The sequence below is a fragment of the Pavona decussata genome, unplaced genomic scaffold, assembly GCF_977016875.1.
Source record: "Pavona decussata unplaced genomic scaffold, jaPavDecu1.1 SCAFFOLD_51, whole genome shotgun sequence".
NCBI lineage: Eukaryota > Metazoa > Cnidaria > Anthozoa > Scleractinia > Agariciidae > Pavona > Pavona decussata.
This window is the reverse complement of record NW_028145473.1, coordinates 1985001-2002539: the sequence shown is the minus strand read 5'-3', so window position 1 is coordinate 2002539 and position 17539 is coordinate 1985001. Positions and strand designations below refer to the sequence as shown.

General features: G+C 38.1%; 1 protein-coding gene across 3 annotated transcripts in view; it reads right to left on the bottom strand.

Annotated features, from left to right (window-relative positions):
• Window positions 1-17539, bottom strand: part of LOC146481036 (uncharacterized) — a 175559-nt gene that overhangs the window by 128530 nt on the left and 29490 nt on the right. For all 3 annotated transcript variants that reach the window (XR_014864522.1, XR_014864521.1, XM_085108740.1), the window contains exon 5: window positions 3065-3158. Coding sequence is in view for 1 of the 3 variants with exons in the window: in XM_085108740.1 (XP_084964866.1) it covers window positions 3065-3158 (94 nt within the window). In the remaining 2 variants the exon portion in view is untranslated. The remainder of the gene's footprint in view (window positions 1-3064; window positions 3159-17539) is intronic.

Sequence of the window (17539 nt, the reverse complement as noted above, 5' to 3'; positions counted from 1 at the left end):
CGGGTGATTCATCAACAATAATTTGTACGGGAGCTCGATAAAGGAAACAGCCAATGTTCTTTTTACGAGTACCGCATTTGTTTCAAAAATCCGTAGATTGTATCGGCAACGTGGCGAGGTGAACCGAAAGAGAAGAAAAGGACGGCAATAACATTTGTCGTGGTATAGTCAGCCATAAAACGACAGTATGTTGCCCTCAAGAATTCATTTCTCTGTTTGGCAATCACCCTCAGCTGAAGTTCAGAATAGCAAAACAATAAGCTTGGGACGTTTGGCAACCAGCCATTTCATATATCAGCATATACTAGAAGAGATGGAATTTTGAGGGAAATAATTTATGTATACTCTGGTGTAACTGCAAACTTTGTTCGACTTCAAACAAAGGAAAAATAATGAGTTAGACTTGCCTTTTTGTACGTAAAACCAAGGCGCAGAATCGATCGACACATTGTTGCAATGCTAAGCCGGGTCCCTGTAACGGCATGAAACCGGTCTTGGTATTCATCTATATAGAGCTTTCTCTATCTGTTCATATACCAGGCAAAGAAACGTTTATGCTAGTATATTGTTCAAGAAACCAAACATAAACAAAACAAACACGAGCTTACAAGACAAGATTCTTTGCCGTCCTTTTCTTCTCTTTCGGTTCACCTCGCCACGTTGCCGATACAATCTACGGATTTTTAAAAAAATTGCGGTACTCGTAAAAAGAACATTGGCTGTTTCCTTTATCGAGCTCCCGTACAAATTATTGGTGATTAATCACCCGCCACCTCAAGTCTTCGTGCAGAACCTTCATGATTTTGCGAGTTCATCGATGAGTTTGGTAACCTCTCGGTCGAATCATGACCGTCGAATCATACTGTCGTATCAGGAGAAAATCTTATTTTCTCTCGGTCGAATCATGTAAAAAAATCCGGGTCTATATACAGCAATGAAATCAGCTGTAACCTTATATCTAGTATGTAAGTTGCAAAAAAAACCTAGTTATTTCTCTAGGTTCCGCAGGTTCCGCGGTTCCGCGGTCTGCAGTTCCACAGATTAGTGCTACCCCGATAAAGTTGCGTTTTGGTGGACGTCAATCAAAGAAAAGCCGTTGAAATTATTTTCAATTCTGACAACAATTCAAGGCAACAGAAAGAATGGGCATTGTTTAGACGAAGCCGTATTTTTTATGAAACATTTTAAATCGCTGTACGTAATAATTTTGCAAAATCAGCGATGCGTGCAAGTGAGCAAATTATCACGTGCAGTGAACATGAAAATTTTTAATTCAAAATACCTTTTATTCTCGCTTGATCTAGCTGGGAAATCAATTTAAATAAAGTTTACCTTCTCTTAGCGAGGTAAAATTTCTCAGTTTCTTGCCGGGTTACCTTGGAATCCTATCAGAATTGAAAATAATTTCAACGACTTTTCTTTGATTGACGTCCACCAAAACGCAACTTTATCGGAGTCTTTTGAAGGCGATAGGTCGCGTGTTATTGGTAACCGCTGTAAGATTAAACCGATATGACAAACCATTTTCGCCTTTTTTTACAGAAAATTTTGTAATTACACTCTGTTTTTTTTATAAGAACCTTTTTTATAAGAACGTTGAGGCTGAGATTAACCAAAATTTTAAGAACGTTATGAACGTTCCTCAGGCTGAGAGTCGATAAAGAACGTTTTTATTTTGCTAATCTGTATATAAAATCAAGGTAATAAATGTAAATTAGTCAAAATACTTAAAGGGAAGGTTTTGTATAACGTTAACAATGGTGACACACATCTCGGTTGTCACAATCAGCAGTTCTTGATACCATATCTCAGCACGTCCGCATTGATTTACTGAAATACATGTAGTGTATACCATGTAATTTTAAGAACATCTTAAGCATGTTTTCAGCCTTAAATCGCAAAATAAATATAAGAACGTTTAGCCTCAGCTCCAAAATTAGACGTTTTTATAAAAAGAAAACAGAGTATAATCCGGAACAAAACCTGTTTTCCAGGAATCATTTACTTTATTTCACTATGTTATAAAAGAATTGGTTCATGCTTTTAGCTGTACGTATATATCGAGTTATGGATGCAGTTGGGAAGTTTGGAGAGCATTCAAGAAGCTGGAGTTGCTCTCGGTTACGCTTCTCTCGTGCTCTCCAAACTTCCTGCGTGCATCTAAAACTCGATATAAGCACGCTAAGCATGAACCAATTCTTAAATGGATCAGTAATTAACTCTGTGTATGTTAAAGTGCTAAAGTGAACCCAAGAATTTTCCACTGAGCGTTCGCCCCAGGAAGGAAATGAGAGACTACACGAGGGAAAGTACGGGAATCGCATGTTGATCAATTGTTGCTCTATCGACTAAGCTACAAGCCCTGGCAGGAGCAAAGTAATAATAATAATAATAATAATAATAATAATAATAATAATAATAATAATAATAATAATAATAATAATAATAATAACGATGATGATGATGATGATGATGATGATGATGATGATGATGATGATGATGATGATAATAATAATAATAACTTTTTATTCACCCTCGACAGTCTTTATTGCACAAGTGCTAGTGGGGCCAAGCATTAAACTTCACAAAGAAATAATTTCAAATTGAACGAGTGAATTTTTGTGGTGGTAATTGCGGAAAATATAAACGTGAAGGGCTCAAAAATAAACTGCAGAGTTAATTCTCTAATCCATAACTCGTGTAGGAATGGGCATGCTTATCTACAACCTTACAACAAAATTCAAATGAATATCTTAAGAGCTTTCTTAAAGAATAAGACGTCTTCTTACACTATTTCTTTTCACTTTTTGTTTCGAAACAAGTACTGTTTACCAACAATAAATCGCCATACTTTAGCAATAACTGCAATAATTTCACAAACCATTGAGGTTGTGTCGTCATTCCACGGTTTCTTGCAGTTACAGTTACATATACCTGCAGGTTCAGAGATAAGAATGATACCGCTCTGTCCCGGAACCCACCTTATCAGATATCAGAATTTTCAGCATCCATCCACTTGTGCATTAAGATACAATAGAAACCACTTACACCGTGTCAAACTTACCTATTGCTGACAATAAATTATCCACGTTCAAACCACTCTTTGCTGACACTTCAAAAAAGGGAAGGCCATTTTCTTCTGCGTACGATGCTGCCTCCTAATATAAAATGGAGATATAATTATCAAATAAGAAATTTTTCTTTGTGTTTCAAATAAGTTTTAACCTGGACCCTCAAATCTTAAATTGAGGAATTCAGTATCACACATCTGCTGTTGCCGGCATCTAAGGGCGTCTTCATATGAACCCGGTAACCGGGCTGGCCCATATGGGAAATTTATTTATATTCATATGGGCCGAAATTGAATCCTGGTTACCGAGATGAAAAATGTCCAAAAGGTCCCCAAAATACCTTGGAACCGCGTTCCGACTTGTCAGCGACATTACAAGCCATGCGCAGCCGGTCTTCGCATATGAACACATCGAAATTGAGTGGCAAGGCGAGATCTCGGAAACCGAGCCAGCCCGGTCGACTGGGCTCATATGAAGAGGCCCTAAGTCTGCAACATCAAGATGACTAGATTACCGCCCAAATCGCCATTTTTTTAAAACAAATTTCGCAAGATACCTGTTTTGACAGTATATAAAAACTTAACAAACCAAGCTAACCGAATACACTACGAGCGTTCTCTTTCATCAATGAAACCTCGATGAAGGTGGCACAGTAAGTCTAACACAGTTACTCTTTCGAAGAATTTTCCGCATCTAGTCGCCAGTCCTCTTAAAAAGACTTTGGAAAGTTATTGCGCGAAATTACTGTATTTGCTCGGAGGAAGGTTCAGTATCAAAAAATATTTTATCCATGGTAACCTATCGATGCGAGAAAGTTTGGTTTTGCTTATGACGTCACTGTCCGTCCGATCAAACGACCGTACGTCCGAAAGCATCATCACAGCAAAACCAATGCGAATTGCACACTCAAGTTCACCCTTGCTTGCGCCAACAGTTTTTTAGAAAAACAAACGGAACTTTTGAGGAAAGTTTATTTATGTAGTCATTGAATATGTCGACAAGCGGAAAGGAAAGAAGAGAAAGAGAGAGAAAGAAAACAAGCAAACTGGTGATAAATAAGCAAAGTTCAACGTGAAAGAATGCGACTAAGGACACGAACAAACAGGCAAAAATATCAATGACGAACAACTGTACGGCTGTAAAAGCAAGACAGAGCACGGGAAAAGACGAAATTATATTTGAATGCAGCGAAGAAAGAGTACAAACGAGAAAGAGACAAAGTTATAGTGACCAACAGCGGGTAAAAGAGCAAGACAGAACACAAGAAAAGGCATTAAATTTTAGTGACCAGCAGTGGAGAGACCGAGCACGAGAAAACTATCCTTTAATAGACAGTACATCATAAACAGCCTTACAGGGAATACCAACCGTACAGACAGAGTATTTTGCCGCTTCAACTGTCTCTGTGAATCTTGCAGAAGTGGAGATAGCACTTTTATGTGTTTGGTGTGACGCCATAAATTCACGCTCGCCGGTTAGCGCTAAAATAACACAATTTTATGAGCTTTGCCTGCAAGCAAATTGCCCATCAGTAAAAGGCGCATCATAAACATTTTTTTTTTAAAGGAAATCCACAATGAAATACAGACTATTTTAGCGGAGCTCCGCACGCCGGAGGCGTGCGTGCGGAGCCCCATAGCTAAGAGAATTTGGTAACCCGTGAATGCGAGAAATTTTGGTTTGGTTATGACGTCACTTTTGTCCATCCGTACGCCCGTACGTACGCCCGTACGCAGCCACAGGAAAACTTAGGTGTGTGAAGCCGTGCTGCGACCCGCGTTTGTTTGGCGGGAAGTTGCATCGCCAACTGCTTTAATTAAGAAAACAAAAAGATCTTTTGAAGAGAACAAAATACAAAGTCAATTTATGTGACCGACAGCGGGAGAAATAGCGGCGGGAGAAACAAATCGACTGGCAGAATCTTGAAGTGAAACCATTTTACTCCGATCCTGCGTGACGAAACTTGGATTTTTGCTCTTTACGTGAAACGTTTCGCTCACTTGACGTTGTAAAACAAACGAAAAAAGTTAGCTATGGAATAAATAGGACTTGTTATTGTCCGGAGAGGCGAGTATATTCATGTAATTTTGTTGACAAAACTTTGCTGGTTTGCTCTCTTGCAAGATCTTGATTTCTTGCCCCTGATTTCTTGCAGTGTTAACACGCCGTTTAATTTAAGCTGAACCTGCTAAATACCGCTAACTTCAGAGGAGTCTTTTGAGATCATTTTTTTCGGTCCATGTTGATTATTTCCCTGGGAGTTTTATTTTCTAATGGGGTGATTTTCCGCCTTTCCTTGCTTTAGAATTTGGGGTGATTTTCCGCCATTCCCAATTTCGCCGTTTCGCCGTTCCGCCGTTCCACCCTTCCCCCATTTAGCGTCACCGGCAGCCGAACATTTTTACTCCGATCTGGCGCGCCGAAACGTTGGATTTTTCCTCTTGAAGTGGAGCGTTTCGGTCACTTAACGTTGTTAAACAAACGAAAAAATCAGCAATGGAATAGAAGCACTGGTTATTCTCAGAAGAGGCGAGTATATTCGTGTGATTTTGTTGACAAAACTTTGCTGCTTTGCTGTTTTGCAAGATATTGATTTCTTGCAGTGTTGACACGCAGTTTATAAGCTTATAAACTATAAAATAAGTTACTGCTAACTCCAGAGTAGTCTTTTGAGGTAATTTTATTGGTCCATGTTCATTATTTCCCTTGGAGTTATATTCTAATCTCGTCCAATTTTGCCTTCCATCAGTGGGAAAAAGAGCAAGGCGACTAGCGGCGGAAACGCCCCATCATGAAGAGCGGCCGAAGAGAAATCATTTTTATACTCTGTTCCGACACGACGAAACGTTGGATTTTTCCTCTTGAAGTGAAACGTTTCGCTCACTTAACGTTTTAAAACGAACGAAAAAATCAGCAATGGAACAAAAGGACTGTTTATTCTCCAAAGAGGCGAGTATATTTATATCTATTTATGTGACAGTATATTTTTGTTATCAAAACTTTGCCGTTTTGCAAGATATTGTTTTTCTTGCAGTGTTGACCATGCAACTCATTTAACTTATAGCTAGTGCTAACTTTACAGCAGTCTTTTGAGCTCGTTTTTTCGGTCCATGTTTGTTATTTTCCTTGGAGTTTTATTTTCTAATCTCATCCCATTTTGCTTCATTTAAGAAATTTTATTCTCAGGTAAAATAGTCAGTCAAACAAACATCTCGCTACACAGTGTCGTTGACATAAACTTACAGTTTATATAAACTGACAAGTTTTTCTGGCATAAAGCCCGCCGCACACGAGAGGAAACGGCTGAGCTATCTGCCTCGCGAGGCATTTTGCTCAGCTCTTTCCTCACGTGTGCGGCGGGCTTTATATATTTCTAATTTTAGCATCTATTTGTGACAATCTTTACAGAAAACAAACACAAATACTTAAAATAATAGGGTATAACGGCAAAGATTTAGACGTGGGAGTATTTTTGACTGAGCTGAAATTAAGTCTTTTTAAACAATGTTAAAAGCGAGTGTAAAACTAGTGTGATTTCATTTTCATCAAAAACATGTCCCTTTGCTTCTTGTAGGTGACTGGTAATTAGCCCATTCTTTTCATTTTTCAACTTTTTCTCAGTGTGTGGAAGGGAGTGTTTTTTCAAGTAACTCAACTGAAGGGTCAAGTTCAAAAACACAAAGAGATTTTAAAACTCCAGATAGAAGTAAGGTCTAGTAACTCTTGCCAATAATATATTGGGTCTCGGTTTCGTCGCTTCTCGACGGTTGCTTGATTTCGCAAATCTAATTGGAGATCGAAATGGAGATGTTTTAAATTGTCTAGGTATATTTTAACTAGCTCCTCAGAAACCACAAAGGTACACTGTTGAAGAAAAGTCTGTAATTTTTTTCACTGTGTACGGCTTTCCTTCATTGAAGGATTTTTTTTTGCGCTCTAGGCATTAAGTCATCAACTGGTTGTGCTGCTCCATCTAAAGAAGTAGCCGGAGATTCAAAAACATTTTAATTTGTAAGCGTACCTTAATTTTTCTTTATCCGAGAAAGGGCGTGGAATTCTGCCCATTGTGGAGCCAGCCAACCATTTTTACATGAAGCGCATTGCTGCTCTTTCTTAACCTTGCAGGTGTCTTTGTCAAATTCCAGTTATAACTCTCTGACATCATAGTGATAGTCACAAATTTTAGAAAAATAATTATAGCCGGGGACATGTTTTTCTAAACTTTTGGATGCTTTCATGTAATCATGATTAGCCGGGTCCTGTTAACAAAAGAAGAAAGAAATAATGGCTGCTCCTCCCCCTCTGTTACAAATTCCCTTTAAAATGTAATCTGACAGAACAGGTGCATCGTCAGTGCGCAACGCTTTGTCATGAGCAACAGGCATTGTTGTTGTGACTCCACCATATAAATTGTTTCCAACTCGTTGTAAAACCTAGCATTGTGCTTGAACAAATTATGATTCAAAGCATTGCTGATCTTTTTTTCAATATGTGCTTGAGGGAGTGTGGTTTTTATCCTCCTCAGCCGACACTAGATTGCCTTAATTTGTTGGACGTCTTAATCCCATATATATGGGATTATAGCATGGACACCAGGTGATCGGCATGATATATTTGTAATGTAGTGATCATGGGTACATCTGCCATATAAATTCCACATATGACATAACTATAGTTATCATTCATATTATATCCATATAACTGTGATATACATTGTATCTCAAAATGAAAGATTAATGTGGTTATTACATGGGGAATCAGTCAACCATGTTATTCCCACATTATTGATGTCTTTAATTGTGTGTCCATATAAACACCATACTTGGAGTAAGTTGAAAGTACATGCTTGTTATAAAACCCATATTTTGATTTAACATACCCAGTTACTTTCCATATATGGGCCATATATGGCTCTCATTTTCCCCATATTATTACAATATCATTGGTTTGGTAAGGGCCTCTGGACATGCATTGCTCTCCATTCTTTATGTTTGTGATTTTCATAGTCAGCTAGTCACAGTTATCTTCTAAATTCCTTTGTCTGTTTTTTCATGGAATCTTAGAACATATAAATTTCCATTTTATAGAATTGCCATAGATAATGGCATCTCCAACTGTAGAATTAGTCCTTTCAGCTTCCCCCTGGCCACTGCCTTTGTGTGCTCGATGAATCCTGTTGCAGTAATTAGAGTTCCAAATTCTGGACAATTTGGCATCTCTGAACCTGACTTGACAACAGCATTATCTCAAAAAATTAGTAATTACTGCATCATAAATACTGTCCATGCATGCAGTATTTATGATAAAGACCACATTAAAAAATGTTCGTTATTGGATTTCATCTCCAAAAGAATTGAATTTTAAAAAGAATCTATTGATGTCTTGTTACAATCAAATTTGTATGATGTGAGATTTTTTTTTTCAAAAAAGGAGGTTATATGGGGCTAGATCGATGTAAGTATTTGCGTGAAGGAATATTAATGATTCCTTGGCAAAGCAAACAGCTATTTATATTATGTGGTTTACAACATAACACCACTGCATTCTCTAGAGTAATGCAGTGAATATCTGAGCCTTATCCTTTTAATTTTTAGTAAAGGATTTTTGAAAGTGAAATTTAATGGTTAATTATAAGTTCGCAAATGTAATAAAATTTTAATACTCCAGAAATGCTTGTATCAGCCGTTTTAGAGGAGGTTTTAAAGTTAAAAAGGGTGATAGAGGGAGTGGGCAAGGTATTTTACAATGGCTTACAGGATATCTCATGAGGGGGTGCCAGTAAAAAAATATTTAGAACATCATCAGGTGGGGGAGGGGGAAGGGGGCCTTTCAAAACATGAAAGGGAAAAAATAAAAATCATCATAGGCCCTCATCTGCATAAATTATGTACCCTCCCTCTGGATTGTTTTAGAATCTGCCACTGCCTTGGCACAAAAGCCACACACAGCGGGTGTAGCCTTTTCTGGTAGAGTTTAAGACCTGTTGTTTAAATTGTAACAAAAAAAATTGATGTAAGCTTTTTATTTACCATCACAGATCCATACCTGTGGATGTGATGAAAACACTGTACGCCTCAAGAATCACTTTGTTAATGGACGTTCTTGTTGAAGCAGTTCATAAACTTGTAAATTATGCATTCTTGTGTGAACGTTTCTGTGCACTTTCCCAATCGATAGATCCAGTTGTGTATTAAATTTCTTACCTTTTCGAAAATGTTTATGATGGCAGAAGCCAAATAGAATGGGCATCTTATTATTACTCAAAAGAAAATTCACTGAGTAAAGATTTGATTAGTTGGCCAGGTAGGGCTATTGCTCTAGCATGGTGAGTACAACAGAGATTGGCTACAGGATGCCTGGGCCTAGCTGTGTTTATAAGCAACAGAGCGCTGTACTCAATCATTCTTATAGCTATTCAATTGAGAGGAGAGGAGGTGGCTGATATTCAGGCCATGTTTAATGCAACCAAACCCTGGCTTCTGGTGATAACTGTGATTAAAGATAAAACATCAAACTTCCTACCAGCCATCTCTTTTAATTAAAAGAAAACTTTAAAACTTGGTAGTGAGTAATGAATTATGAAATATGTACAGGTATTAATTTTTACAGTGCAATCTCAGTTATTTGAAACTCCCAATTCTTTGAACAAATTAATAGTTGTTTTAAATTCTCTTGGATTGCTTCAGTCAGATTTTTACCTCCTATTTTTGGAACAAAATTATGTTTCCCTTTGAGGTTAAAAACAATTCACCTTTTCGGCGCTAAGGTTTCACATGTAGTGTCACGTGACTTCTGATGTAAACAAACCGCAAAAGTTCGGACATCGTCTCTCACTGACGAACTACGCGCGCGTCGCTTGTTGAAGTTGCCGTCTCTTGCTCTATTTTCCAGTGCTTAAAGTTTTTGAAACTGGAATAGTTCCAGGTTCAGAATGTCGATGTAGGAGAAAAAGAGCGACTTCAACGCCATGAATGTGGTAGAAGTTAAAATGTATTTGCAGGAACGTGGAGTTTCAGTAGCCGGAATATTTAAAAATTTGGCTAATGGAAATCGCCTCTGCACTTGAAAAGTGGATCCAAACTTCGAAATAAGACTGAAAAGATCACACTAACGTAACGATGAAGACAATTTAAATAATTCATGATATGCCAATCCATTTTACCTGAGGACCGTGAACAACTTCAACTCGCCGCCGCCGTTTGTCCCGTTTGGGTTGTACGATTTTAGCAAGCCTGGACTGGCCGCTTACAATAAATATTATTTCCCTTTTGATCAAAATGTAGTGACATCGCTCCTTTGAATGGTCCTGATCATGAAGGAAAAAACTGAAATTTACTGAATGGAGGTTTTCTTATCATTTGAAGCCATTTGAATTCTTTATGCCGTTCATTATGTACGCAGTAGCTATGCGTATTTGTTTAGATTTTTCGTGGCCTCTCTAGGAGCCTGGAACAGGCCGCTAGGCTAGATTTTTCGGCACATAGGATTTCAGGTAACACTAAATAAATGTCATTTGTTAAGACATGGGACCCGTAAATTGCTTTTCTTGTAATTTCATGTTAATATGCTAGCTATTTATTGATCTTAAAGATTGCAGGATGTTTGTTTATCACGGATGAGAATGAGAGTCTATTAGGTCCACGTCTTTACAAAGCTCAGTGCCATCGTTTAGTTTCAGGAGGTATGTTTTCAGTAGTTGTTTTCAGTTCCTTTGCTTTATGGTCTCAACAGGTATGACGTTCTTAGAACCGACATGTACCTCCACTGTTTTGTGGCTTATCTCGCATCCAACAGATATTTAAGACCCCATTTAAAATTAAGACCTTCGGCGACCGTCTTGCGAGTCTCAAAGGATGCTAAATTGATTCCTTTTGCCAAGTATCTAAAGTTGTGCCTTAGGCAGCAGCTAGGCGAAACACGACTACTGTTAGTCGCTAAATGTACCTTCGGACCTCAAGATTGTGCTCTTCCGAGTACGTTTGTGAGAAATTTGTTCCTTTTCAGTGATCAAAATGCGGTGAGAATGGTGTTGACCTTTTGATCTTGATCGTGACAGGAAATACTCAAATTTACTGAATAAAGGTTTTGTTTTCACTCGGACTTTGGATTAGTCGATTAGTTAATTTCTTCATGCCATTTCATGTATGTGTACGCTAGCTCTGTGGTATTTTTTTACGTTTATAATGGATCCACGTCTTCACAAAGGTCATCATTGTTGTCTCTCAGTATCAAGAGCTATGGCTTTGACTCTCAAAAGGAAATTGCTTTCTTAGAGTTGACATGTAACTCCACTGTTTTGTGGCTAATAGTTCGCATCCAGCAGATATTTAAAGCTAAGACAGTCGACAACTGTCTTGCGAGTCTCAACGATGCTACAGTGATTTCTTTTGGCAAGTATCTAATGTTGTTTCCTGCAAACTATACAAGTATAACTGTCCTACGTACACGCAAACGAGTCACCGCAATGATCGATGATATGCCCTCGTTTTGTCTAACTGCGCCGGGAAAATGAAAGAACTCGACTGGATCACCCTTCGAATCGTTCTTTCCCAGGATTTAGGGTACCGGGAATCGTTTTTACAAGTACCCGGCTATAAGCACTCCTTTTAGTGACTTTAGTCATGACCATTCTGTTCGTACACTATCGCACTCGTGTGTTTGAATGTCCGAACTTTCGCGGTTTGTTTACATCAGAAGTCACGTGACACTACAAGTGAACTCTAGCGCCGAAAAGGTGAATTATTGGTATTCCACTGTAGTGATTTACATATCATTATAACAAATGTTATACCCCAAGTCAATTATTTTCTTTTACTTACTTTTGATGACCCTATAATAACTGTTTATTTTTCATGGGTTTTGTAACGTCAGTTACCAGTGCTACAGTTTTCCACACCTTATAACATAGTCTGGTTTACCTTTTTCAGAAACAATTAAGGAAAAACACTAATATTATTTTCCTTTTCCATTCTGTCCACTGGGTTTATGCAGACTCTTCTTTATTTGTATAAGAACAGTTTAAACCACTGATTTTTTTGAAGAATGAAGTGATAAAATGCTTTCAATTTGCAATATTTCAAGCAAAGTATTAGTTGTTCATCATTTTGTGAATTCAGAAGACGACTGTTATATGCACACTCAACTCTCTATACCTACATTCTCTTCTACCTACCATTTTTTTTTTCTCGGAAAAACCAGAGGATGAAAAGTAAAGTAAGGAATATTTTTACAGAATGCTTATTAAATGATTCATGGTAGGTATCTTGCTGTGTAAAAATGAATGGGACTTCTCAGATGAGGTGCTATCCATAAGCTGGATTGAGTGATGAGGCTGCAGCAGTTTAGTGTTTAATGACTTCTTCAATAATTTATTTGGGATTTTGCTTTTAAGGACAGCAAGGTCTGTACCTAAATTGAGAAACCAGAGAATAAAATCTGCGGTGTAAATTTTGTGGTGATGGAAACCGTTAAATTTTCTTCTCAGTATTACCTCAGTAAGGAAATGTGGCCCATGCAAGTTAAAGAAAAACTCTTTGATCTTGGCAGGATTCAAACCCACTACCCCAGGATTTTGATCACTGATTGACCAAATGTACTCACTAGGGCAATGCAAAATTTATTAAGTGGTTTCCTTCACACACAGAAATTTACACTCCAGAGATAATTCTCTGATTCCCCAGTTGCATCAGCACTGCACAGCACAAAATTTCATTATCCCTTTATTGTTGTGTTTTTTTTTTACTTTACTCCAAGTGAATTCTCATGTAGCAACATGTAAAAAAACTGCTGGGGATAACTGACCCCTTAACTGCATGATGGATTTTTTTGGTAAAGATTTTGACAGGGACAGTTGAGGATTTAATTACCCAAGTGTTATTGTGCAGTTCCAGAAAAAATCCACACCCACCCCACAGAAGGTCATCGGAAATTCCTAGGGGGAGGGGGGTCTTAAAAGTCAAAATTTTAGAAGCAAAGTATGAAGCTAAACTGGAATTTCCTAGGGGGAGCAGGGGTGCAAAACAAAAGACCTTCCGTGGGGGGAGTATGGATATTTTCTGGAACTGCACATTTGATTTTACGTCAAGCAATTTACTAACTTTAAAAACCAGCTACAGATGGCTAGGGACTGCAAAAACATTTTTTTTTCTGTTGAATAAATTTATTCCATTCAACAATTACATCAAAAGAACGCACTCCTTACACAGATTGGAGTCAACCTTGATTGCCATGAATGAAAGGATCTTGGGACATGTATATGGCACCCCCTGCAGATTTTGCAGGGGCAGATGATATCATCACCAACTTGGCAAAGGAGAGAGAACCTAAGGATTGAGGTCAACAAATGCACTCTCTAATCCAGTTTTGATCATTACTAGTTTTCATATACAGCTATTTCAATTTACGTTGTTGGATCAAAATAAAAAAGCTAAAAGACAAGACCGCAATGTTTTGTGGGATTATTTTTTTATGAATAATTTCATCAAAATCATCCCTGCACGTGCAGGTCATTGTACTGCTAATTACAACCTATTGTTTTCTCTAGGCATGACTGATTTTGATGAATTATTTATTCATAAAAATCCCACGTAAACTTTCGGTCTTGTCTTTCAGCTTTATGCTTTGAACCGACAACATTAGTTGAAATGACTGTATATAAAGTAGCAAAAGGCACAAGTGATTGTCATGTTGACTTTGCAATATCAAGAATAAGAGCCAGACAATTATGTACAAGTCAACGAAAACCCTGACCCCCCCACCCCCCACCCCAGAACAAGGTGGGGATTACAAGGGAATAGTAGGGGATTTGATACAAAATCATGCCCGAGATGGTGGGGCATTGGAAGCGTTTAGTAGATTTAGCTGCCCCGAGGGGGTGGGGATATGTGAACAGACTGCAATGTCAAAGAATGTTTTAGATAAAACTAGTGAGCAGCACGTCTGCAAACTCTTACAGTAGTAAAACGACTTATTTTGTCCTACACGTTTCGTGTGACAAACGCACACTTCGTCAGGGAGTTTTACAATACAACATAAGTGACCTGTATATATACCTACATAAAAGACTAAAATAAATTCTACATTACGTAAAACCGCACCTACGCTAGCGGATTTACATGTAGGAAACAGGTAAAAAGGTGTGCAAGGTGTTACATATTCTGTGCTTGACATAATTTTGGGGGCCACAGTTTTAGCTAAAACTCCAGGGGTGGGGTATTAGGTAATGCTTTGAGTTTATGAAGGATCCCGAGGGGTGGGGATATTATTCAAGATTTGAGCAAGGTTTTTTCCAGATCCCCACCTTGTCCCGGGGTGGGGGGGGGGGGGTTCGTTGACTCATGCATTACTGCTGTGGTTTCCCTAAACAAAACAGTATCACTTTGCACTCTCAAAAAAAAAAGGATTAATGTGATTGACAGGAATTAATGAAAGGTTCATGTTTTTCCTATCCCTTCCAAAACAAATGGGAAAATTATACTGCATTCTTAGATAAGTTGAGAGCAAGAAAGACATCTTGACTCTCTTAAATCAATATCAAAGGCATGGAACTGAGCACCTAATTTGAGTTTATACATACAAAAACAAAAAAAAAACAAAAAACAAAAAACTTCATGTGTACAAGAATAGCTATCAACCTGGGAAAAACAAATTTTAAAAAAATGAGCTTTTTAATCTAATTTATTGAATTAATCAGCTACAAGTACAGTATTAGAAAATAGAAAAATGACCCAAAGCTAACTTGACTTGAAATATTTCTCCTGTATTCAAACATCTCCAATGTGCATCTCCCTCAAACAGAACCTGAACATCAAAAAAAAATAATAAAAAAATCACTCAATTTGAGTAGAAAACGAGGCAAGATTTCCGCACAGCCCCATACATTAATTATGCATACGGTCTTTGTTCAAAGGAAACAATAGGGATAACAATAGTGCGCCGTTGGGATTACTTCGCTTTGTTCCTCTTAGTTTTATATTTTCTTTCTAAGTCTATATGGGCTTTGCCGGAATCTTCGAATTTTAGGATTAAAATACGGAAAATCTAAACAAAATTTGACAATTTTAGCAATTTTTGCGCATTTTAATTTTGTCCTCGTTTTAAAAATGTTTAGAATTGAGTGACATGTTTTCGCATGGCCGTAAAAATAAAGGCAGATTAACCAGTAGTTTTTAATCGCGACTGCCGTAAACTATCAAAAATAAAGTATTTCTTTACCTTTCTTTTTGTTCTACGTCCTATTTTTGCTGCTGTCGTTCCTAAAATAAAGCCAGAGGTTCTCGCTTGCATAGACGTGCGGGCTTCATGTGTTACGGTATCTGATATTTCGTCTTCCTCCGGCGTATCTCGAAGAGCGCGTAGAGCGCTAAAATGGTTTGTCAGTCCTGGTGAACTTCGTAAAGGTTGGCATCTTACAATATATGCCAATATTGCTCGTCTGTAGGGCATTCTTGCACCCAACTGGTGGACATTTCACGGACGGCGCGTTTAGATTGTGTTCCTTGTACTATTCTGTTCACCATTCGTAATCCGCAAGGATATTGGGCGACTTTAAAAGGTGATTAAAGGCTTGGAACGATAGGCGAGGGTCAGTCAAATTACAGACGCAGTAGCATGGCATTGACGTGGGGGAAGCGATGGACGAAACAGCAAAGGACACAAAAACAATAAGACGACGATTCGGAGCACAAGCAACAACTACAACAACTGAAGTCGGCCAAGACTCGTTAATGCTCTATAACTCACTATAACATGGTTGCATGGGGCTATGACTAGGAGAAATACCGAAACCGAGACTGGCCAATCAAGGGGCAAGAATGACGCATTTTCCCGTGAAAATTACAAGGCAAGTGCAACGCAAAGGAAAAAAATTACCTTTGAATTGTTACGTAGATTTTTAAAGGCTTACAAAGAATAAAATATATTAATTTGTTGAGGGGTAATTTCCAACAAATCCCTCGTAGTCTAGTGGTGAAGCAGATGGACAGGGAGTCCAACGCTAACAGTAAGGCTTCAGTTCAAGGCACGGTATGGTAGGTAGACCGAAAAAAAAAAGAAAGTAAGAAAAAGAAAAGCGTTAGGGGGCTGGGGTAGAGAAATAAAGAAAATGGGATTGGGAAAATGGAGAGAGAAGTGGAGAAAAAGTCATGACAAGACGAAACCCTCTTTTATTGACGCAGTAAGTATTATTTGCAATGTATATATGCAAAACACATGGGAATAGGTCATTGTCTTTAAAAACAATGAAGCGCATACATAATTAATACATCAGCATGCATAATTAATGTATGGGGCTGTGCGGAAATTTTTCCGAAAACGATGAAATCTAAAATATTTTGTAAATCCCCATTAATGACTCGATTTTCAATTGGCCCGCAGTTTGAAACGATCTCTTAGTATTGTGCGTATTATGTTACCGACCACATCAATTCATATTTAAAACACTGGCCTACTATTGTCCGTATTAGCTTGCCATTTTAACATTATCTTGATTAAAGATCAAAGATTTTTTTAGAAAATTGCTCTTCCTTCAGAAAAAAAAACACACATCCAACAGTACAAAGATGTGCATCCATACATAAAGATTTGAAGTTATCTTACCTCCTTGATTGACAGAGCCGTCGGACCTTTCGCCTTCCACCGACACAGCAAAACCCCATCTACTTTTGACATTTATCAAACTAAAAATTTTCCTTCAGCCCAACAAATTTGCTGTAGAACGGAACATTTTTCACACAGTCACGTAGGGAAAATAACATGAGGCGTAGGACAACTTCGATCGCTTCCAAACTAGAAAACTTCTTCTTCTTCTTCAACTTAGCAAAGAGCCAAAGACAACTAAATTCGCCCCTTCCGCCGCCATGTTTGACGCGCTGGGGCTCTGGGGACAAGACTGGGGCACAAGCGCAAAGATCACCTCCTCCTTACCGCGGTGAAAGGAAAATTAAGGAAAAAAATGCCTTCTGTTACAACAAATCAGCATTAAATAATTTTGCCTTTGGTATGACATTATTATTGTTATTGTCGATGGGAAGTTTGCTTCATATGCACTAAAAATATATATAACTGCAGAAAGAATGAGAAACTGGTAAGGTTACAACGCTCATACGAAAAGCAGATTTCTATAAATGCTATGAAAAAAATTGGAGCTCCGCTTTTAGGCTTGGCTAAATATATATATTACCGTTTGAATCGTCTCTGCGTGACCGAATAGAACTGGAGATATCACATTTTACATGTGCCATGAAGCCACAAATTCACACCTAGTTTACAATTCCCGCTCGCCGGTGCCTGCTGAAAATATGACAATTTCATGAGCTTTTCTTACAAGCAAGTTACTCTAGATCGCGCATCATAAACACTTTTGTAGGGATTCACGCTTAATACAGAGTATTTTACCGCTTCAATCGCCTCTGCTCGACTTATAGAACCAGAGATATCACCTTCTATGTTTGCCGTGAAGCCACAAATTC